Source organism: Pantherophis guttatus, chromosome 12 (genome assembly GCF_059756535.1).
Source record: "Pantherophis guttatus breed Tessera chromosome 12, ASM5975653v1, whole genome shotgun sequence".
Lineage (NCBI taxonomy): Eukaryota > Metazoa > Chordata > Lepidosauria > Squamata > Colubridae > Pantherophis > Pantherophis guttatus.
Window position 1 is genome coordinate 16920483 of NC_142074.1, and position 24983 is coordinate 16945465.

General features: G+C 40.2%; 1 protein-coding gene across 5 annotated transcripts in view; it reads right to left on the reverse strand.

Moving 5' to 3' along the window:
• DIAPH2 (diaphanous related formin 2) overlaps positions 1-24983 on the reverse strand; it is a 343475-nt gene that overhangs the window by 96820 nt on the left and 221672 nt on the right. For all 5 annotated transcript variants that reach the window (XM_087877553.1, XM_087877550.1, XM_087877551.1 and 2 more), the window contains one exon: positions 16591-16726. In XM_087877553.1, the coding sequence (XP_087733679.1) occupies positions 16591-16726 (136 nt within the window). The remainder of the gene's footprint in view (positions 1-16590; positions 16727-24983) is intronic.

The following is a 24983-nucleotide window of genomic DNA, read 5'->3' on the forward strand; positions in this document are numbered from 1 at the left end:
GCCTCATTGGCTGAGCCTGTTACTATGCCTATTCACCTTGTTACCATATCTCCATTCAGTCCCCATTGACTGATCTATTCCAGCCCATGAATATTCATATTCTGACAAAATATACCATTTCTTGGTACTAGAAAATTCCTTGGTGGGTACAATAAGACAGTCATACAATGATGATAGAGGAGAAGGAGGAGGAGATGGCAAATGCTGGAGGAACAACCACAATGAAAAGAATCAAACACAGAGGACAATCAACCAATCTAGTGAAGAAAGGGAAATAACTATAGTTTCAGTGGTCTTTTGAACACAACCTGAGTGGGTCCCAGATATATTGGGAAAATGGATGTTTCAGAAAGCAGGTGCTGCTTTCTGAATTTGAGAATGTAACAGAGAGGCAGTATGGCCTACTGCCGTGATGGCGAACTTATGGCACAGGTGCCACAGGTGGCACATGGAAGTCGGGAAACGGGCTGTTTCCAGGCATCTGGAAGGCCTCCGGGGGGGTGGGGTGGGAAAGGCTGTTTTCGCCTTCCCCAGGCTCCTAGAAAGGCTCTGGAGCCTGGGGAGGGCAAAAAAAGGGGCCTACTGGGCCCACCAGGCCATCGCGTGCCAAAAGCGGGGGGAGAGCGGGGGGGTCATGCGTGCATGCGTGGGGTGATGGGGCGCATTGAATTATGGGTGTTGGCACACGCACATGCAATTACCCCCCACTACCCCCACTTTTGGCACATGATGGCAAAAAGGTTAGCCATCACTGGCCTAGTGGTTAAGGTACCAGGCTAAAAGCTACCAGACACTGAGTTCTAGTTCCACCTTAGGTATGAGGTAGGTAGGTTTCTCGCCACAATAAGTAGGAAGGGATTAAATAATGTTGAGTTACTGTATCCCTGCTTTAGAAAACATATAAAATGCAATATTACTTTTTTTTTAGACTAATTACCAATTTGGTGAAAACTAATTTTCTATTGAATGCTTCCAATGTCTCCAAGTATATTTTAAAAGCAACAGAGAGAAAGGGACAAAAGAAAAAGAAGGTTAGAAATACTTTATAAATCGGTTGCATCCCTGTTAAAAGAGGGCCACGTAATTGCTCGTAAAAGCTATTTCCTTAAAGTGGATTTTTTTTCTATTCCGCAATGAAGGAACTATTCAGAAACTGGAACACTCTGCTCCACTTCATAACCAATGATAGTTTATAGCAATTTGGGAATGAACGGAACGAGGTATTAGGGTAGAGATCAGATCGGCACCCCTTTCAATCATACCAAGTTTCTCACCTACATGAATAACAGTATGGATCTGACATTTAATCCATCTCGGGAGCAGCTCAAAGGGATTAAACTAGGTTTGCTTTTCATAAATATAATTTATTGGGAATGTCAGTCCTTGCACAAGGCAGCAGATGTTTCTGAAGCATTTCTAAGTCCCGGGAAGCAAGCAATTTCAGCAGAGCTCACAGACTGCTAAATTAACCTAATGAAATGTCTTACAAGGCTGGAAACCAAAGGATATCAAAGATTATATATATATATATATATATATATATATATATATATATATATATATATATATATATATATATATATATATGTGTGTGTGTGTGTGTGTGTGTGTGTGTGTGTGTGTGTGTGTGTGTGTGTATGTATAAATACATATATATACATATATATACACATACACATACACATACACACATACATGTATGTGTATGTATATGTGTCTGTCTGTCTGTCTGTCTTTCTGTCTGTCTATCATCCATCTATCTATCTATCTATCTATCTATCTATCTATCTATCTATCTATCTATCTATCTATCTATCTATCTATCTAGAGTTTTCTATCAAAGCAACCTGGTCTACCGAAATATGGGAAGGAGCATACTGCTTACTTTCGCCTTTCAGCCCCAATCCAGGAGCCTTCCTGCAGTCGCTTTCACAACAAACTATTTTGTGTTAAATTTATATTTACTGACAAAGTCTCCCTTTATTTCTTTGTCAGTAAATATAAATTTAACACTATATGTATAGTGTATGTATATGTATATGTATATGTATGTGTGTATGTGTATGTGTATGTTTCCTAAGCCTTAAAATAATTTACCACCATCAGTAGAACAATATATATATATGTGTGTGTGTGTGTGTGTGTGTGTGTGTTCTGTTTAGGTGGGGGCTTGGTTGTGCTTGGGTTAGTCTGAGTTGCAGGGGATGTGTTCTGTTTAGGTGGGGGCACAATCAAGCCCCCACCTAAACAGAACACACTCCCATCCAATCAGAGCACAGCCAACCCCCCATCCAATCAGAGCACAGGCAAACCCCCAACCAATCAGAACACACCTCCACCCAATCAGAACACAGCCAAGCTCCCACCCAATCAGTTCACACCCCCACTGCAGTTAAAAGGAAGAAACAGCTGCGATCACGCATTGCTCCTAGAAGCACGAAGCCAAAAACACCAGCCTGAAGATGACGAATGAGACTTTGTCGAAACGTCACCAAGACACTTCCAATTTTACGCGGGAGAAAACCCGAATAACCAAAGACCTACATACAAACATCCGCGAAAACCTCAGAAAACATACCGTTTCCCCAAAAATAAGACATCCCCTGAAAATAAGCCCAATTGGGCTTTTGAGTGCATGTGCTAAAATAAGCTTACCCCCAAAAATAAGCCCTCCCTGAAAATATTTAAATGCAGAACTGGAAATCAGGTAAGATGGCAAAAGGAGCCCCATCTTGCTCCATGCGCCCCAAAATAATAAGACCTTCCCGAAAATAAGGCCAAGCGCTTATTTCAGGGTTCAAAAAAATATAAGACAGGGTCTTATTTTTGGGGAAACACAGAATATATATATATTTAAGCTGATGAAGGGAGGAGAACTTGTGGCTCAGAGGTTAATACAATTGCCTAACATCCAGGCAGCCCAAGTTCGAATCCGAGTAAGGGTATGGCTAGCTGATGAGAGTTAAATAGCTTGAAATAGATCTATACTAGTCTCCCTTTATTTCTTTATCAGTAAATATAAATTTAGACATACTGCGAACTCTGGAACTTAAGATTTTAAAATTTTAAAAGAATTAAAATTTTATTTTGCTAAGCTTTCGTCAGCTATCTGCTGACATCGTTGGAGTATTAAACTACCATTACAGAGATCTCTGCCTTTATATGCCATTAATCAATTTAGCCTTTGCGCGTGTAATAGGCCCTTCCAGCCGTCTCCCACAGTGGGATTATCAGTGGGATTTTTGCTACCAGTTCTCCAAACCACCTGCCACCATCGCTACCAGATCGGGTGATCCGGTCCGAACCAGGAGCATTTCACCCCTACTTCAAACCATCTAGAGAAGTTTGAGAAATGTGTGTAGAGAAGAGAAAGAACAGGCAAGAAACTCAACCTATGCACTTTACAGGAAACCTGACAATTGTATCAGGTGTCCAGATTCAGTTTCAAAATGATCGATCAGCATTTCCTTGACAAATTTCGCAACAGAAATCTCAGATAAGCACCCCTGTTTAATATATTAAAAAAAACACCCCACTCTCATTCATCTTACACTTAATGCTGAAAGTATTATGATTTCCACTTGACACCATGATAAACGAAACAATAGGGGAAAAAAAAGCTCCCCCTCGCTATTTATTACAATGTCAAGAGGGAATCATCATATTTTCGGCATTAACAGTAAGACAAATGATAATGTCTTTATATTAAACCTAGGTGAGTTTGGGCAAAGTTACAAAACAGACAGTAACAAATGGAAGTTTCGTTCAGGGAAAGAAACCAGGATAAGGAAGCGTTTCGAAACCGCATCACTACAAGAAATGGTTAAAGTTTCTGGGTAGGCTTAACTTACAGACGGGAGATGTGATAGCATATTTCTGAATGGCCTTATCCTCTAATTATCCTCTAAAAGGGATGCGGTGGCTTCGTTCTTATGCACCAAAGACAAATTCCTTGTGTGTCCAATCACGCTTGGCCAATAAAGAATGCTATTTCTATTTCTATTTCTATTTCTATTTCTATTTCTATTTCTATTATTTCTATTCCTATTCCTATTCCTATTCCTATTCCTATTCCTATTCCATTCCATCCCATCCCATCCCATCCCATCCCATCCCATCCCATCCCATCCCATCCCAATTCTAATTCTAATTCTTACTTTTACTTTTACTTTTACTTTTACTTTTACTCTTATTCTGTTCTGTTCAGGGTTATTCCAAGAAGATCCTTCAGAATGGACCTCTGGCTCTCCTCCTGGGTTTCTCAGGTTTTAAAACAAACAAAATGTTAATTACACAGCACCACAAATATAGTCAGGAAGGGCAATCTGGGATTTGGGTCCTAATCAAAAATGGATATATATGCAGAAAACTTGCAGAAAGCTTGAGAACACAGGGTGACCTATTAATACGGCACATACTTTACAGAGCTATGGGATAATTAATCTATGCCACTCTAGACAAGGAAAAAAAAACCTCACAGGTAATCATCTTGATATATTTTTCTCCCTTCCCAGTAAATTATAGATGAACAACTAAATACTGACGGCCTTCACAATATCGGGCAGAGGATAGCCATGGATAAAATGGTAAGACAATATTATTAGCGGAGTTGGAAGGGACCTTGCAGATCATCTAGTCCAACTCCCCCCCCCCACCTATTGTGGCCTGCCAGCGGCCAGCAGAGCTGGTGGTAGACTCAAACAATTAGGAGGTTGGGGAGGAACATGGGCCAGTCCTGGAGTCTGGGGAAGGCTCTAATGAGGGCTCTGCATCGGAGGCAGAAATGGGGCCAGGGCCGTCCGACAGTTATCAGCTGCCTTCGGAGTCAGACATCAGTGGAGCAGAAGAACGACTGGAGCCTGTTCCCAATGTGCACATGTGCAGAGCTGCCAGGAGAAGGGAACAGCTAAGGAACAAGGGTCGACTCAGGAGTAAAGCCACAGGAAGACGGTGAATGGCCCCTCCCATAGGGAATAAAGAAGAATGAAAGGGGAGGGGAGTTAGCAGGAGACAATTAGTTCAATTCATTAGAGTGAAGATCTGTTCCTGTCTTCTTGCTTGTCGTAAGGTCGCAAAGGCGGGTCATGTGACTCTGGGACACTGCAACTGTCCTAAATACCTGCCAGTTGCCAAGTGTCCAAAGTTTGATCACGTGACCATGGGGATGCTACAATTGTCGTAAATGTGAAAAATGGTGATAAATCACTTTTTTCAGGGTCGTTGTAACTTCGAACGGTCACTAAAAGAATGATGGTAAGTCGAGGGCTAACTGTACGGTAAAATTGAATGGAATAACAATATTATTTTAATCAGGTCTCAAAAGTTGCACCATAAGCAAGAGAGAGAGAGGAGAGAGAGAAAGAGAGAGGAGAGAGAAAGGAAAAAGAGAGAGAGAGGAGAGAGAAGAGAGAAGAGAGAGAGAAAGAGAAGAGAGAAGAGAAGGAGAAGACAGGAGAGAGAGAAGAGAGAGAAGGAAAGGAGAGAAAGAAGAGAGAAAGAGAAGCAAGAGAAGAGAGAAAGAGAGAGGAGAGAGAAAGGAAAAAGAGAGAGAGGAGAGAGAAGAGAGAAGAGAGAGAGAAAGAGAAGAGAGGAGAGAGGAGGAGAAGAGAGGAGAGAGAGAAGAGAGAGAAGGAAAGGAGAGAAAGAAGAGAGAAAGAGAAGCAAGAGAAGAGAGAAAGGAGAGAGGAGAGAGAGAGAGAGGAGAGAGAAAGGAAAAAGAGAGAGAGAGGAGAGAGAAGAGAGAGAGAAAGAGAAGAGAGGAGAGAGAAGGAGAAGAGAGGAGAGAGAGAAGAGAGAGAAGGAGAAGAGAGGAGAGAGAGAAGAGAGAGAAGGAAAGGAGAGAAAGAAGAGAGAAAGAGAAGCAAGAGAAGAGAGAAAGGAGAGAGGAGAGAGAGAAAGAGAGAGGAGAGAGAAAGGAAAAAGAGAGAGAGAGGAGAGAGAAGAGAGAGAGAAAGAGAAGAGAGGAGAGAGAGAAGAGAGAGAAGGAAAGGAGAGAAAGAAGAGAGAAAGAGAAGCAAGAGAAGAGAGAAAGGAGAGAGGAGAGAGAGAGGAGAGAGAAAGAGAAGAGAGAAAAGAGCGAAGAGAGAGAGGAGAAAGGAAAAAGAGAGGAGAGAGAAGAGAGAGAGAAAGAGAAGAGAGGAGAGAGGAGAGAGAGAAGAGAGAGAAGGAAAGGAGAGATAGAAGAGAGAAAGAGAAGAGAGAGAAGAGAGAAAGAGGAGAAGAGAGAAAAAGAAGAGACAGAAGAGAGGAGGGTGGGGAAGGAACCTGCATAAATCTTCAGGACCACAGAGTTAATTTAAGTTTGTTATTTCACAATATTCTAGGCTGATTAAATAAATGAAAGCAGAGAACTGGAAGCCAACCCAAAAATATCACCTAAAGGTTAGCTGCGTGACATCATTTTTTTTTTTTAAAATGTTTGGCTCCGCGATACAACAAACTTGTCAGCAAATGTTGCGTACCCTCTGAAAAACATCAAAATAAGCATAGCCCTTCTTTTCTGTCATTTTCAACTTTCTATATCAATGCAACAATATTGACTATTCTGTTTTTCTTTGCCTGTTTCCCTGGAGATAAGAAATTAAAAGTGCAAGGATGCATTCCTGAAACACTGCTACGCACAGTAATATATTTAGATTTAAGTATTTTCTAGAATCACAGAGAAAGATTATGTAATATTTTTAAAAACGAGAATGGTGAACTCTATTATAGCTGGGTTTTAAAACATTTGAAACCATATGCCAAGGTCTTTTTCCTTTTTTTCTGAATTATCTGTAAAACGCTTCGAGAAGTAGCATTTATCTATCTGGCAGAATTAACCATATGAATGCAATATAACAAGAGAGATGCTGTGGCTTTTAAGAATGCAGTAACATGAGAAAATCAACTCAGTGATATATATCACTGAGTTGATTTATATATAAAGTGTTTTTCTATCGAGACACCTGGTCTACCCCAACATGTGTGAGGGGGCATTCAAGTTCGAATCCGAGTAAGGGTATGGTTAGCTGATGAGAGCTAAATAGCTTGAAATAGATCTATACTAGTCTCCCTTTATTTCCTTATCAGCAAATATAAATTTGGTATAAAATGATCTGTTGTGAATGCGACTGCTTGAGGGCTCCTGGATTGGACCTGAAAGGCGAAAGGGAAGCAGTACGCTCCCTCCTATATTGGGGTAGACCAGGTGCTTTGACAGAAAAAGACTTTATATATATATTTATATAAAGGCTTTCCTCGCACAAGCACGAAGCTGAAGACACCAGCCTGAAGATGACGAGCGCGACCTTGTCGAAGCGTCGCCAAGACACTCTCAATCTTACACAGGAAAAGACCTGAATACACCAAAACTTGCATACCAAAACTTGCGTATGTATGTATGTATGTATGTATAATTCTCCTCTCTTGCTTCACTCATGGCAAAGAAATGGGCAAAACTAGGCATTATTTTTCTTTCGTTAAATAAAACTGACCCCATTGTATACTATGATATTGTGTGGGTGTGGGAGGGAGGGAGGGAGGGAGGGAGGAAGAGAGAGACAGAGAGAGAGAGAGAGAGAGAGAGAGAGACAGACAGACAGACAGACAGACAGACAGACACAGAGAGAGAGAGAAATATATAGTATACAGGTGTAATCATTTATGAGTTTCTTCTGACGCCAACCATCAAATTTATTATTATTTTTTTAGCCAGGAAGACATCACAGTGTTAAGAAACAAAGAGTATGATTATTTTAAGTGGGCAGGATTTGTATTAAAGTTTCATTTCTAACATTATTTTTTTCCCCTTGATTTTATTGCTTGAGGGATTACTTCTTTCTGTCTGTTAGCATTTGATTCACAGTGTCCCTGAATGACATGTTCCACTAAGCCACTATTTTGGACCGACCATCAAATATTCCTACTTCTTTTTGAAATTACAAAGAAGCAGAGCTAGAGAGAAAAATGGCTTTTCTAGCCTTTTTTTTTTTTTGTACTGGCTTATAGTTTTCTTTTTTTTTCTATCTGCCAAAAGAATTGCAGGAAAAAAAAAAGATTATTCCTCGAACTATGTATTAATATGACATGTATACACAGATACATTATATGGTTTATATATTAAACTACGGAGTGTACTTTACAACTCACTGTCAACTTGAATAAGAAATAAAGATGTCAGAATGAGCCAGGTTGACTCAAGGAGTTGGTGAGAAGCATTCTAGGATATGCTGGAAAACTAGGTCGCGGTGAATCCATTAACTTTTGGATTCTGTACCAGAAATTCTGTGGAATTACAGATAGTCCTTGATTTACAACCAGCGGTGAAATCCACTTACCTTCGCTACCAGTTTGGTATGCGCAGAGGGTAACCCCCCTCCTGCGCGAGCTGCACTGGCTCCCGGTGGTCTTCCGGGTGCGCTTCAAGGTTTTGGTTACCACCTTTAGAGCGCTCCATGGCATCGGACTGGGGTATCTACGAGACCGCCTTCTGCTACCAATAGCCTCTCACCGACCAGTACGCTCCCATAGAGAGGGGCTCCTCAGGGTGCCGTCGGCCAAACAGTGTCGACTGGCGGCCCCCAGGGGGGGAGCCTTCTCTGTGGGGGCACCTACCATCTGGAACGAGCTCCCCCCAGAGATACGGAAGATCCCGGACCTGCGCACGTTTCGCCGTGCTCTCAAAACTTTTCTATTTCAGCAAGCTGGCCTTGCCTAACTCCCATCTTTTAAATTTTTAAATTTAATTTTTTTAATTCGTGATTTTAAAAATTGGGTGTTTTAATCTGTGTTTCGGCCGAAATATTTAATAATTTTAAGGGATTTTTTAATATTTGTATTATCTGTATTTTATCTTGGCTGTTCACCGCCCTGAGTCCTTCGGGAGTAGGGCGGTATAGAAATTTGATTAATAAATAATAAATAAATAATAAATAAAAAACGGGACATAATGATGTCCCGGTGGGTGGGCGGAGCCTCCCGCTACCGGCGCTACAGGTTTGCACGAGCCGGATAGATCCGGCTGGATTTCACCGCTGCTTACAACAGTTTGTTTAGAGAAGTTCGAAGTTACAACAGCACTGACAAAAAGTGACTTATGACCATGTTTCAGATTTATGACTGTTGCAGCATCTCCATGACCACCTGATCAAAATTTCGGACGCTTGGACGTGTGCAAAAGCAAAGAAATATTGGAGAAAAAAAGATACATACATGGTTAGAAAAAATAGTTAAAGCAGCAGCAATAGGCATAGTACCAGAAAAGTATGACAAAGGGAATATATGTATTTAATATTACATGTATTGACAACAGCAAGAATTGTATTTGCACAGCACTGGAAAAATGAGGAAACACCTACAGAAGAAGATGTAATTAAAAAAAAATTAGATTGTGCAGAAATGGATATGTTGACATTAAAGATGAAAGATAAAGAAGATACAGAGTAATTTCAAACATGGAATTGGTTTTACAAATGGTTGGATAATAGAGGTAGAAATTAGGAACGAGAAAAGTATTATTATATAATAAGCAAAATGATCCAGACAATACATTGTTCGCTAAGCACTTATGTATATAATGTGAAAATGTATAAATAATCTGTTAAAAAAAAATAAATTCAGACACTTGGCAGTTGACTCATAGTTATGACGGTTGCAGTGTCCAAGGATCACGTCATCCCCATTTGCAACCTTCTGACAAGCAAAGTCAATGGGCAAGCCAGATTCACTTAACAACGGTGTTAGTAACTTAACCACTGCTGTGATTTACTTAACGACTGTGGCAAGAAAAGTCGTAAAATGAGGGAAAAACTCATTTAACAAATATCTTGCTTAACAACATACGTTTTGAGGGTTAATTGTGGTCGTAAATCAAGAACTGCCTGTACTGCCTTCCACCAACAATGCTCAATCTATTGCTTCTAGACTTATTCTGTATGCGTCAATGCTCACTGGGTGCATATAGAATAGAATAGAATAGAATAGAATAGAATAGAATAGAATAGAATAGAATAGAGTAGAGTAGAGTAGAGTAGAGTAGAGTAGAGTAGAGTAGAGTAGAATAGAATAGAATAGAATAGAATAGAATAGAATAGAATAGAATAGAATAGAATAGAATAGAATAGAATAGAATAGAATAGCAGAGTTGGAAGGGACCTTGGAGGTCTTCTAGGTGGAGGCAGGAAACCCTCCACCACTTCAGACAAATGGTTATCCAACATCATCTTAAAAACTTCCAGTGTTGGAGCATTTGCAGCTTCTGGAGGCAAGTTGTTCCATTGATTAATTGTTCTAACTGTCAGGAAATTTCTCCTTAGTTCTAAGTTGCTTCTCTCCTTGATTAGTTTCCACCCGTTGCTTCTTGTCCTGCCCTTTGGAGAAAAGCTTGACTCCCTCTTCTTTGGGGCAGCCCCTGAGATATTGGAACACTGCTATCATGTCATCCCTAGTCCTTCTTTTCCTTAAACTAGACATACCCAGTTCCTGCAACCGTTCTTTATATGTTTTAGCCTCCAGTCCCCTAATCATCTTTGTTGCTCTTCTCTGCACTCTTTCTAGAGTCTCAACATCTTTTTTACATCGTGGCGACCAAAACTGGATGCAATATTCCAAGTGTGGCCTTACCAAGGCATTATAAAGTGGTATTAATTTCTCACTGGGCTCCTAAACTCATTTATTATCCGTGTGCATTACTAAACTGAATATGTGCTTTCTCCTTTTGGATGGTTTGTCCACAACCTTGATACACGCAGTGACGTTTTATAATGTTTCTACATCCCAACCTTGCCCTTTAAGTACCTTGAGCCCTACTCATTCCTCAGAGGTGGGACAAACAGGTATCGAGTAAAAGGTGTTGAATAGAGACAGAATTTATTATAAAGAAAGGCAGCAATTATTTCAAGGACTTTGTGTAAGGGAAGCGCGTTCAAAATATCACAGTGCTTGGAGCACAAAGCAAGGTGTACACTATTTGTATGGCACACTACTAAATAGAAAAGCTCAGGCTGTTCCCTGCTCTTGTGAAGATAGCTGAGATCATGTTGACTTTACAGTAGTGGCCAAAATTGTGGAAACCTTTCGGGAAAAGTGTCTTTTTGAGGTTTGATGGCTAATAACACCACTTTTTTTTTTTTTTTTTGAGTTTCAAGATAATCCTATTCCACTGCTGGAATGGCCTGGGAATAGCCCAGACCTTCACCCAATTGAAAATCTATGGAGCCACCTAAAGAAACTTGTTAATCAAAAGCGACCCAGCAATAAAACCCAGTTAAAAGAAGCCATCATTCAATTTTGGTTTCACATTAGAACAGCTGCAGAACTCAAAGACTTGATTCACTCCATAGGAAGATGTTGTAAGACCATAATTCATGCTAAAGGTTACCCAACGAAGCATTAACTGATATAGTGATGATTTTTGCATATCTCATTTTTTCTATGGTGATAATTTTTGTATCTCTCTTTTTTTTCTACGTGTTTCACTTTTCTTCTCTATACTGTAACTGCTATCCTAATAGGAAATCCTTCATAAAAGTTATTGCATTACATTCTTGATTAAATTATCTTTCCATTGATATATAATTTTACCAAAAAAAAGTGGTGTTATCCTGTTTCCCCCAAAATAAGACATCCCCTGATAATAATTTATTTATTTTATTTTATTTTATTTCCAATTTATATACCACCCTTCTCCCTGAGGACTCAGGGCGGTATACAGCCAGAATTAAGAACATGAAATACAAATATTAAAAAACAATTAATATATATATAAATTTGGCCCAAAAATTAAAAATCACAAACCAATTTAAAACTTTTAAAAATTTCTTCTTAAGCCAGCCCGGCTTGCTGGAAAAAGTGGGTTTTAAGGGCATGGCGGAAGGCACTGAGGTCTTGGATTCTCCTTATCTCTGGGGGCAACTGATTCCAGAGGGTAGGTGCCCCCACAGAGAAGGCCCTCCCCCTGGGGGTCACCAGCCTACATTGTTTGGCTGATGGCAGCCAAAAGACCAATCAGGCTTTTGAGCGCCTGGCAATAAGGCCAAGCACTTATTTCAGGGTTCAAAAAAAATAAAAGACAGGGTCTTATTTTTGGGGAAACACGGGTATTAGCTAATTTTAGAAAAATACACTTTTCCCAAAAGGTTTCTACAATTTTGGCCACTGCTGTACGGTGGTGGAATGGAATGGTTTCTTCACCCATCCAGAGTAGTGTGCCCTTACCCTCAGAAATCATGTTTTAGCACCCTATCAAAACATCATTTGTCCTTGTGATGTTTCAAGGCTTCCCCCCCCTCCTGTAATCAATTATCGTGATCAATGAAACCGAAGGATGTCCAAGCATGAGGTCATCGGACTGCTTTAAACCAGATGGTTTCGGTGCAGGACAAAGGCATTTTGATGTCAGATAAAAGAGTCTGTAACTATGCTTCATACATTTCAGAGCTGCATTAGTTACCTAGATCTGTCAAGGGAAGTTAAAACCGATGGATTCATCTGTTTTAACACCAATTGGGTCTCTTTACCCTGGATTGTTAATCAGAAGAACAGAATTAACTCTGCTGCATGAAGTACAATGAAGCTATTCACACAATGCAATTTTGAATATTAATAGATATGGGCTTAGGATTTAGCTATTTGGATGCTAATGTGTTTTCTGAGGCGAAATACCTTGACATGCCAGATAGCCGTCAATCCCCAATAATAAACTCACTCTATTATGTTCATCTGTGTTAAGGGAATGTTAATATACCTTTCAAAACAATTAATTCAACACTAATTTGTAAGTGAGGCAGCTCATTCTTCCTTTTATTCTTATGCCACTAAGTTTACAGGTGATTTTAATTGCCATGGTAATCAGTGATAATGAAGATGTAAATTGTTTCTGATTAAGTAATATTTGCATCAAAATGTTTTCTAATACATTTGTTGCATTAAAGCTTGTTACTATTGTGGGTGTCCCTCGTTTCATTCTACATACTTATGTACCTCATAAGAAATGTCACAACTGAATAGATATATCGGCTTAGTTACACATAAGATTAAAGATTCGTATTGGATTGAATGCAGATATGTATTCACCAGGTACGTAACAGCAATATACATGTCTTATATTCTTACCATAATTCAAAGTGGAGGGAAAAAAAACCCAGTTGACTTGTGATCTGAATTAGTAATAGCAATAGCACTTAGACTTATATACCGCTTCACAGTGCTTTTACAGCCCTCTCTAAGTGGTTTCAGAGTCAGCCTCTTACCTCCAGCAATCTGGGTCCTCATTTTACCAACCTCAGAAGAATGGAAGGCTGAGTCAACCTTGAGCCGGTCAGGATCGAACTCTATGCTGTGGGCAAAGTTAGCTTGCAATACTGCATTCTAACCACTGTGCCACCAGGGCTCCTAATAGCAATAGCACTTCGACTTATATTCTCCTTCATAATGCTTTACAGCCCTGTCTAAGAGGTTTTACAGAGTCAGCCTATTGCCCCCAACAATTTTACCGACCTCAGAAGGATGGAAGGCTGAGTCAACCTTAAGCCTGGTAAGAATCGAACTGCCAAATTGCTGGCAGCTGACAGTCAGCAATCAGCACAAGTAGCCTGCAGTACTGCATTCTAACCACTGAGTCACCATGGCTCTTACACTTATTATCCCTTGTACAATATAAATATATAAATATAAAAATATAAATATATATATATTTATATATATTTATATAAAAATTAAATATAAAATATAAAAAATGCAAATAATTTTTCTGCGGACCACCAAAATTTTCTCGCGGGCCACCAGTAGCCCACGGACATCCAGTTGGTGACCGCTGAACTAGAGGAAGCAGTCAGAACTTGAATCAGCAAGGAAATATACATTGCTAAATGTGATCATCTACCCTTAAAATTCCTTTCAATTATTGGAGGGACCTACGCAACATTAATTTAGAACTAGAAGGGAAAAATGTAAGTAACCTTGCTGAAGCTATCAAATATACAAACTTACTGCAGAGCAAAGCAGGAATACAAACACATACAATTTTTTAGAAGCTAAAAAAAACCCCCCAACCCTTAAAATAATGCAGCACTAATTGCCTTGCTGAATAATAGATTACAAACCAAAGATGGTTTACCTTTAAAAAATATAACCCAAAATAACAACCTATGCTGATTTTATTGTAAAGATACAAGTGATTGTGGAAGCCCTAAGGAGTCCCACTACCTCAATTCACACTCATTATGTGATTTATTCTGATACACAACTAATATACCTTGGCATTTTGTATAATATTTGTCAAGAGAGAAATATTGCTATTTTTTCCCCCTTCCCTCGGACTGAATCCCATCAGATTTGCTCGCTGGGTAGAAAAGGACAAGCTGCAGTCACACACTGTGCATTTTTTATGTGTTTTTATGATTGGGATGGATTAAGCTGTGCTTCACCACGGAACTGAAATGATCACAGAGGGAAGGACCAGCAAACTGCAGAGTTGAAGTAATCTCTCGTTCAATCTCATTCATATTTGTGTCATCTCTCTTCTCTGTTTCGGAAATCCGATGGGATGGAGAAGAAAGCGTGCATTTCAACAGTGCTTTGCAACTCTGCAAAGCAGAGATATTAAGAGCCTATTGATTCATTCCTCTGCCTTCCTCCTCATACCCTCTCTCAACGAATGCCCTTGCGCACAATATAGTGGCAGTTCAGTTACCCAGCAAGCCCAGCCTGGCTTCCTTTATCATATCCAATTGTCAATCTGCACCGAAGCTGGTTCCTAAAGCAGGGTTGGAATTCACTTATTTTCCCTATCGGTTCGTGCATGTGTTTTGCTCGCTTGTGCGAGCGCATGTGCCCAGCCTCAAAAATGTGCCTATATATATATATATATATATATGTTTTCTCAGGTTTTCGCGGGTGTTTGTATGTAGGTCTTCGGTTATTCGGGTCTTCTCCCACGTAAAATTGGAAGTGTCTTGGCGACGTTTCTACGAAGTCTCATTCGTCATCTTCAGGCTGGTGTTCTCGGCTTCGTGCTTCCAGGAGCAATGTGAGATCGCAGCTGTCTCTTCCTTTTAACTGCTAGTGGGGGTGTGAGCTGATTGGGTGGGAACTTGCCTGTGTTCTGATTGGGTGGAGGTGTGTTCTGATTGGATGGGGGGTTGGTTGTGCTCTGATTGGATGGGGGGTTGGTTGTGCTCTGATTGGATGGGGGTGTGTTCTGTTTGGGTGGGGGCTTGGTTGTGCTCAGCTTAGTCTGAGTTGCAGGGGGATTTGAGCTGGTGAGCTGCGTTGTTGTTGTTTGGCTTCGTGTTTGTGGCCGTGCGAGCTCTTCATGGTGGGTGTCAGTCTGCTTCATGTATGGATTGGAGAGGTTTAAAGTGGCTAATGATGCAGCTGCGGTCTGGCTTCTGGTCCTTGGTCGTGGCTCATTATCAGTGTGGGTTTGAGTCTGCTTTCTGCGTGGATGTGTGGTGGTGACATCCTGTGTGGCTCTCGTGAGTGTGGGTGTATATATATATATATATATATATATATATATATATATGTATGTATGTATGTATGTATGTATGTATGTATGTATGTATATATACATATACATATACCCTGTTTCTCCAAAAATAAGACATCCCCTGTTCAGTGGTGGGTTTCAATTTTTTTTACTATCGGTTCTGTGGGTGTGGCTTGGTGGGCGTGGCAGGGGAAGGATAATATAAAATCTCCATTCCCACCCCACCCCACTCCAGGGGAAAGAAATGGGGATTACTGCAAAATCCCCATTTCCTCCCGATCAGCTGGGATTTGGGAGGCAGAGAATAGATGGGGGCGGGGCCACACAGAATTTGTGATGTGATGTGCAGCCTCCAGGGGCTGACAGTAGAGAGGCAGAGGAACAGGAGGAGCCTGTTTCTAGGGCACATGTGAGAAGAGCTGCCAGAAGGCAGGAGCAGAGAAAGCAGAGAGGATGACTTGCGAGTAGGGCCAAGAGATGATTGGCCCCTCCCGTAAGGCTTAAAAGAGCAACAATGAGCCGTTGGGTTCTTTGTAGAAAAGCAATGCTGATTCCAGTGCTTCTTGTCAGCGACTCTTGAATTTTGTTGGGTTTTTGCCAAGAAAAGCTTTTGGCAGGTTGCCAAAGACATCAAAGTTTGTTGATAAGGCCGTAAGACTGGTTATGAAGAATTTGTTTTGGACTAAGCTGAGAATGAATTAATTCTCAGCTGTTTTAATAAGTTTGTTCAGGACTGAATTGTGTTTGGTAATCACTACGTGGGCCTTGGTCACAACAGAAAGGTAAGTGCATTTCGCCCCTGGGTTATAGGTTTTTGTATTGGGATGTGATCCTTGTAAGCCTGCCCACAATCAATGAGATTGAGTTGAGCGACCACATAAATTTTCTTATTAAATAAAATTAATACATACAATGTATTAAATTAACAAATAAACTGGAATCAAGGAGGTCGACAGTACAGGGATGAAATCTTCTTCTTACCATGTCAACCACCACCAGAGGTCAGTAGCCCCTCGGGCCCCAGGCTAACCAGCTGAACCAAGATTTGATACCCTTCCTGAAGGACAAATGAACGGGGGCATTTACTGAACTACCCAATCTTGCTCCATCCACGTCCGTCTTACCTTTATTCATGTCAATCAGCTGCTTTTTCTTCTTCTGCCGTTCCAATTTTTCACGTTCTGCTTTTTCTTTGGCAAGTTTGGCCCTCTTGGTCTTTTCCTCCATTTCTCTTCTTTTATGGTTTTCCTTCAATGCTTCCTGTATCAATTATAGCAAACAGAGGAGTTGTTTATGCAGAGAAAACTGAGAGGAACTTTGTCTGTTTATAGACTTGACTTGTATACTTAAGTTGCCTGAAGGGGAGAAAAATATATAGTAAGAGCTGAGGTGGTGCAGTGGTTAGAGTGCAGCACTGCAGGCTACCTCAGCTGACTGCCGGCTGCCTGCAATTTGGCAGTTCAAATCTCACCGGCTCAAGGTTGACTCAGCCTTCCATCCTTCCGAGGTGGGTATAATGAGGACCCAGATTGTTGGGGGCAAAAGGCTGACTCTGTAAACCGCTTGGAGAGGGCTGGAAAACACTGTGAAGTGGTATGTAAGTCTAAGTGCTATTGCTAAGTGTTATTGCTATGTACAATATTCTTAAATATACCTTTGTACCACTTTTGAAGGCAGTGGAGAAATCCAAACTATCGGTTCTATGGGTGTGGCTTGGTGGCATGGTGTGGCTTGGTGGGCGTGGCTTGGTGGGTATGACAGGGGAAGGACATTGCAAAATCTCCATTCCCACCCCACTCTGTATTATATACTTCGTAAACTTCTTGCGGGCACTGGAAATTACCAACTAACTAAAATTGAACTAATTTTTGCTTTTGTTGTGTTTTTCCTTTTCAACAACCTTCCTGTACTTTTTGCGAATTACTGTTTCCAAAACTGCCTTGGGCAAGTTAGATAAATGTTGTGCCCGTTGCCCACTTGTCTAAGTGTCTCTTTTGGGAGGGGGTTGTTGTCGCCGTTGTCATTTCAATCAAAAGCTGGGAAGGGGAAAGGGGCTGCAAAATGATTTCTATACCTATTCCACAGGATGTGCTTCATGTCTTTTGGTTACACAAAGAGATCCGAGAGCACAGTGCAGGTTATGATTAACAAACTGTATTGGATAAAAGACAGTAAAGAACTGAAACTATTGAGATATTTTTTTAAAAAAAAAACACCAGCTAACAGATCTTAAAATATGGGTGTCACTTGCTCTGGTATCCAGCTTGGTGGGAAATGTAAAAGTTGCAATAATAGCACTGAAGGAGTTGAGCAATCTGTTCCCAAAGTTCAGGATTTGTATCACTGCCCTAAATTAATTTTGATGGTATATGACCGTGATGGCAAACCTCTGGCATGTGTCCCAGAGGTTGCACACAGAGCCCTATCTGTGGGCACGCATACCGTCGCCCCAGCTCAGCTAGCTGGTCATCGGGTTTCCAAGGCACGCATGCGTGCCGGCCAGCTAGTTGTTGGGTTTTTGAGGCGTGCATATGCACCGACCACCCGGTCTTCAGGTTTCTGAGGCATGCATGCATGCCGGTCAGCTGATCGTCAGGTTTCGGCGGTATTCTGGGTTTGGGCCAGGAGTGAAATCCAACCGGTTCTGTTAGGTTCTGGAAAACTGGTACCGGAAATTTTGAGTAGTTCGGAGAACTGGCAAATACTACCTCTGGCTGGCCCCAGAGTGGGGTGGGAATGGAGATTTTGCAATATCCTTCCCCCAGGAGTGGGGTGGGAATGAGGATTTTGCAGTATCCTTTCTCCAGGAGTAACAAAGGAATGGGGATTTTACAGTATCCTTCTCCTGCCACGCCCACCAAGCCACACCCACAGAACCAGTAGTAAAAAAAAATTGAATTTCACCACTGGATTGAGCACTCTGTGCCTAAAAGGTTTGCCATCACTGGCATATGAAGTCAGCATGCCGAATCTCCCTTGATAGAAAAGTCATGAGAGCCGATGAACGAAGGCAGAAGCCTAATATTCGGATGTGCTTACAAAATCAATAAAAATGCAGAGCGTTTCCATTTTTTAAAAAAGCCAGATGATATCCTTATCCGCCCAGTTTCATTTCGTTTTATATTTTTCTTTTTTTAAAAGATAAGGGGCAACAAGAAATGGATTTTTTTTTTTTAATTAGCCCATTTTGTTCTTTAGTGTAACTGGGTGACAGTAAGTGCTCCTTTTCTAAAGCAACACCTCCTTTTCTGCGGAAATTAAAGGCTGCACTATTAATTGTATAAATCCATAATAAATACCAATTTTCCCTAGGAAAAGTTAAAAAAAAAAAAAGAAAGAAAGAAAATCTATTAGAGTGAATATATCATAAATTCTACACATTGTATACAAAAATCTTTGGTGGGGAAAAAATAAATAAAAGTAACCCTTACGTTAGCAAGCTAATTATGTTTGCTGATATTCATTCTACTTTGATAAATATTAAAAAAAATGATTTTTTTTTGTTTTGTTTTGTTGACAGCATAAAGTCTCTGGAAATTTGTTTAATTTTTCTATAGCAGCAGAAACAGAAATCTATTTTCCTGGTTTGGGTAGAAGATTCATGCTGGAAGATGCTAATTAACTGTTAATTGAAGCATGTTAATGAGAAGATTAGCTTTTGGTTCTATGCTTTAGGATAAGAATAGACAGTAACAATTCTGCCAGTCAGATTTTTCAAGAGGTCTATGTATCTGTGTGTGTCCATGATGTCTGTTTGTCTGTCTGTCTGTCTGTCATAAAAAAAATCAATTTATAACTATAAAAAGTACAAATTACAGATATTTGAAAAAAAAAAGCAAACAGTAAGTTGCATTAAACAGATCCAGTTAGCGTGTCTGTTATGGCAGCTGATTTCTGCAGGTTAACAATAAAAAGAGATGATGAAAGTATATATAATAAAATGGTAATTTTTCACTTTCTAATAAGGCGCCAGGAGAAAAAAGGATTAAAATAAAAAACAAATGAAAGAAGAAAAAAAATCTTTGTGGCAGATTTGTCATGCAGAGAAATAATAATAAATGAACAAAACGTCTAAGTAAGGAAGATTACTGAAGTTATTGACTCGTCTAAAAAAACCAAAGTAATTGGATGGAGGAGAAATGAAATTAAAACAACAACAGGTTTTTAGGAACAGTTATTATCTGTTTGATAAGTCAAAGGGTGAAATAGTCTTTTTTTAAGACAAAAAAGAACATCTTTTATTTTCAATGTAAAGTCTATCTGCGACCTCATCTGATTTAATTGAAGGAAGAAATGAATCTTTTGCTTGAGAAATTAGATTTTTAAGGCAAGTTACATGATAACAGAAGGACGTCAAATGGAGTGGTGAAAACAAGATTTAATAGTCCTCTTGTTTTAGAACTAAGAACAACTTAGAACTAAGGAGAAATTTCCTGACAGTGAGAACAATTAATCAAGTTGGAACAACTTGCCTCCAGATGTTGTGAATGATCCAACACTGGAAATTTTTACGAAGAGATTGGATAACCATTTGTCGCAAGTGGTGTAGTGTTTCCTGCCTAAGCAGGGGGTTAGACTAGAAGACCTCCAAGGTCCTGTCCAACTCCTATTCTACTCTACTCTACTCTACTCTACTCTACTCTACTCTACTCTACTCTACTCTACTCTACTCTACTCTACTCTACTCTACTCTATTATTCTACTCTACTCTACTCTACTCTACTCTACTCTACTCTACTCTACTCTACTCTATTCTATTATTCTACTCTACTCTACTCTACTCTACTCTACTCTACTCTACTCTACTCTACTCTACTCTACTCTTCTCTACTCTACTCTACTTTACTCTATTTTCTACTAGGTTTCACTAAGTTGACTTTGTTATTTTGTCACTTTGCCACAAATAAAACATAAGTGAGTTTATCACACATCACAGCTATTTTTTCAGGTCCAACAAACGCACACGCTGCCTTGATTGAGATGAGAACTGGAATGATAAATTATTAAAATCATGAAATCACAAACCTCTTTTCGTTTGAAGCATGCGGTTCGTTGCAAAGTAGATGTGCAATCACACTCAAGACCAATTGTAGTTCTAAAAGCCTTCTTTGATATTTGCTAATCAATTCCAACCCCATTTCTACCACTAAGAATAACTGGAACATCTTATAACCTGCAACAATATTTTTAATAATATGAAACAACACATCTGTGGTCCACCAGCAGACTGCAGAGCTGGCAGCAGAGTCGGATAGCGATGAGGCTGAGGAAGAACATGGGCCAGTCCTGGAGGCTGGGGAAGGCCCAGATGAGGGCTCTGTGTCGGAGGCAGAGAAGGGGCCAGGGCCATCGGGGAGTGATGTGAGGACTTCGGAGCCTCCAGAGGCTGACAGTAGAGAGGCAGAGGAACAGAAGGAGCCTGTTCCTAGTGCACAAATGAGAAGAGCTGCCGGAAGGCAGGAGAAGATACAGTACAGAGGTGGGAAACAGGGTCATAGTTGGAGTGTAAATTACGTAGGGTCAAAGCTGGCTTCATTTGGGAACGTGCTGACATGAAGTTCCTAAAAAATAACTGTATTTCTTTTGTAGCTTGGCTCAAGGTTCATGATTTAATTTGGGCATTCCTCGGAACCCTGACAAAGAAAGGTTGTAAAATGGGACCAAACTCTCTGAACAAATCTCTCGTTTAACAACAAAAATTGTGGGCTCAATTGTGGTCGTAAGTCGAGGACTACCTGTACAAGATAAGGAAATGTCTGTCCTGTTGCCAGTCGTTGCCTCAATACTTTCTTAACTCGTAGAAAGTTTAATGCACAACAGAATATCGAAATGGAAAATGGCTAAGCTGATATTTGTCTAATACTGCCAAAAAAAAAAGTCCGTGTGTACACTGAAGGATCCATCTAGCCATTCATTAATTCTTATGAATCTGAAAACTCCATCCCCCCCCCCAAGGAGTCAATTGTTTCAACCGAACAGAAATAAACAAGGAAGACCTTTTCAGATACCAGGGTACCAAAGCAGTCGGCAAACTCCGAGATTCCATGTTTCCCAGTGGGTGGTGTGAAGCAAAAATAACAGCAATAACAACAGACTCAGTTTGCACTGAATGGTGCACAAGAAGCATCAGGCTTGACACGGAACTTCTGAAGGATGTCATAAAAGATTACGATTCTTGGCAAGCCAAATTACTGTGATAAAACTCTCTAACTGGCAGATAAAGAGTACGGAAGCCGCAATATGGAGAAGAAGAAAAAAGCAGCGTGGCACAATACATCCTTCTGCAGTGAGCGAAATACGGATTTTTACACCTCCTTTTCCAAACCTCGCAGTCTTGAACTAGTCTTAGCCTCTTCTGTCTTTGCTTATAAAATTCCGGCAATTTGACGAGTTGGTAGGGAGACAGAAGTCACCTGCGTTATTATTTTAACACAAATTGGATCAAAGGAGTCAGCTCAGAAGCGCGAAGACTGAAAGATTTAAGGTGAGCACCTGAATTAGCAACACAAAGATGCTGATGTTTGACCGAGACTAAGATCCAAGTTATCCAAGGCTCTGACATTTGAAATTTTTGAGGTCGCTTGCTTTTTGCTTTCTACAAGAAAAAAAAAAAATCTCCTTGGAAGATCACACAGTCACACAAGCACCGAGCCCGATCAACAGCTTGGAAGCTGAAATAATTACAATTCCTTATCTTTTGAGTTTCTTTTTTCTTTTTTTAAATAGCCAGATAGTGTATGTGAGAATTTCACTTCAGGTTTGTGAAAGGCAGTTCACTAGATTCTAGGAATACCCAGAATTTTTTCTTCTTCTAAAGTGTTATACTAGTTTCGTCTTCTTCTAAGTGTTATACAGGTAATCTACTTAATACTTAATTTCTACAAGTTGTGAACATTACTTGTAAACTGTGCCTGCTACACAAAGCAGAAACTGGAACGTCAAAGCAATATTCCCTATTTTTAAAAATGCTGCTGGCGTTCAGGTGGATGCACGTTCAACACTGAATCTTTGAAGGGTACGAAACGCTGTAAAATATATCGAAGAAAAAGTGCCTAATATGACACTGTGTTTTGTTTTGGAAAGAATGGGACCAAAGCCAGACTTAAAACTCACTTGACAACTATCTTGCTTAGCAATGAAAATTTGGGGCGGCTCAATTAATTAATTAAATAAATAATAAATTGGGGACGCAAGTCAAGGCCTATTTGTAAAAAAAAAGGACAAAAAATAAAAACCAGCTGATCATTTTTATCCTCAAGAATGCTATTGCTTGTGTTTGTGTATGGTAACTCAGGGGCTGCCCCAAAGAAGAAGGAGTCAAGCTATTCTCCAAAGCATCTAAGGGCAGGACAAGAAGCAATGGGTAGAAACTAATGAAGGAGAGAAGCAACTTAGAACTAAGGAGAAATTTCCTGGCAGTTAGAACAATTAACCAGTGGAACAACTTGCCTCCAGAAGTTGTGAATGCTCCAACACTGGAAGTTTTTAAGAAGAGGTTGGATAACCATTTGTCTGAAGTGGTGTAGGGTTTCCTGCCTAAGCAGGGGGTTGGACTAGAAGACCTCCAAGGTCCCTTCCAACTCTGTTATTCTATTCTATCTGTAGAGGTGAGTTTTTCCGTTGATCTCGGGAGAACACACACACACCACAAAGACTTTATTATTATTATTATTATTATTATTATTGCTTTACTAAAACTCATGCTTTATTTTCAGCTTGCCCAAATCACTCTGATTTGAGTGAAGCATCTTCCTTCTTCCTGGATCTATTTTTAAGAATTATCCTGAGAACATTTTTAACATCAACCTTGACAGTTAAGGAAAGCCTCTTCTAATAAGGGATCGGGGAGTTCAAAATTACACCGACTAAAGTCTCTGCGGTGTTTCCCATTCATAAAAAGCTTCATTATTTTGATATTTTCCAATGGGAAATTGTTGGTGAAATGTGCTTTCCCTGTTGCCAGCGATTCCGGCTTCTGCTATGCTCATCTACTTAACATTGAATGATCACCTTCAGAGCATTTCATTTCCTAGGAAATAAATAGCTATGACATGTAAACAAAGCCCGTTTGCTGAGAATACTTTTCAGATCAAATTATTTGGTCGTATACGATTCACGTTCATGGATTCAGTTACATGAAAGGCCAAAAGAAATAACCATCCAGCTTCAAACAGCCCTACTTGAAACAAACTACAAATTACAAACATCAAGAAGGACTGATTTTTTTTAAAAAAAAAAAGGAAGAAAAATGAAATCATCACACCTTAAAAGTGTCGCTGTTTTGACTGAGGGATGTGAACGTATTGAAGGATGAGATTTGGTCTGTAAGTTGTCCAGTCCTGAAAAAGTCCAGGGTCACTTCATTCATTTAAAGAAGTGGCACTCTTACGAGACATCATGAAATCCAATTCATAGTTAATATTCATATCTGAATTCTGATGTGGACAGGCCATGAACCAATGTAATGAAAGCCTCCATTTCTCATCTCTGACAATTGATTTTGGTTTTGCAATGTATTAATTGAATTATTTTGCAGAGGCCACTGCAAAATCTAACCCCGCAAGCAAGTAATCCCCCATGTGTTGACAAATTAACAATTAGTGTTTATTGTCGATCCGAAAAGCGGCTTTTGATTCTGAATAACTTCCACCAAAAAAACCCCATCTGTCCACATTGTCAATTATTCAACTAGCTACTGGTTCTAAACTGTTTTCCATATATTTTAGGATGCAAGGTGTATTTTTTTAATCATCCCGTTATGAAATGCAGGATGAGTTTTCTGCAGAAGTCAGACAGTCCACCAACAGTTGGACTCCGTCCCTGTTAACGTTCAGAACAGTGATTAAAATCAATTTCTTTTTTTAAAAAAAGAGAGATCGATAAAGGAGAATATTTGTAGCTCGAGGTTGAAAGGAGGAGTCCTTGGTGCTGTCGGAACTTAGCTGTTCTCTTGACTGAGTCCACTGATGGTATTACCTAGTTGGGTAAAGAAATGTCTTCAACAGAACGGCCAAGTTCCAACAGCACCAAGGACCTTTCTTTGCAGAAAGATTTTAGAAAGACTTTGGGGCATTTTTTTCGTACTGTTTCCATACTTCAGATTCTCAAACTATCCTACTCTGTAATTCTCTTAGTACCCTGCCCCCATTTAATTCATGTTTAAGCAATGACTATGAAACATTTGTCTGGAGGTGTGTGTATGTTTAACAGATCTTTAACAGATTAACAGAGTTGAAAGGGACCTTGTAGGTCTTCTAATCTAAGCCCCCCACCCAAGCAGGAGACCCTATGCCATTTCTGACAGGTGGCCCACCAGCGGCCAGTGGAGCTGGCAGCAGATTCGGACAGTGAGGAGGTTGGGGAGGAACATGGGCCAGTCCTGGAGTCTGGGGAAGGCTCTGATGAGGGCTCTGCATCAGAGGCAGAGAGGGGACCAGGGGTGGATGCCAGCTATCAGCTGCCTTCGGAGTCAGACATCAGTGAGGCAGACGAACAGCTGGAGCCTGTTCCAAGTATG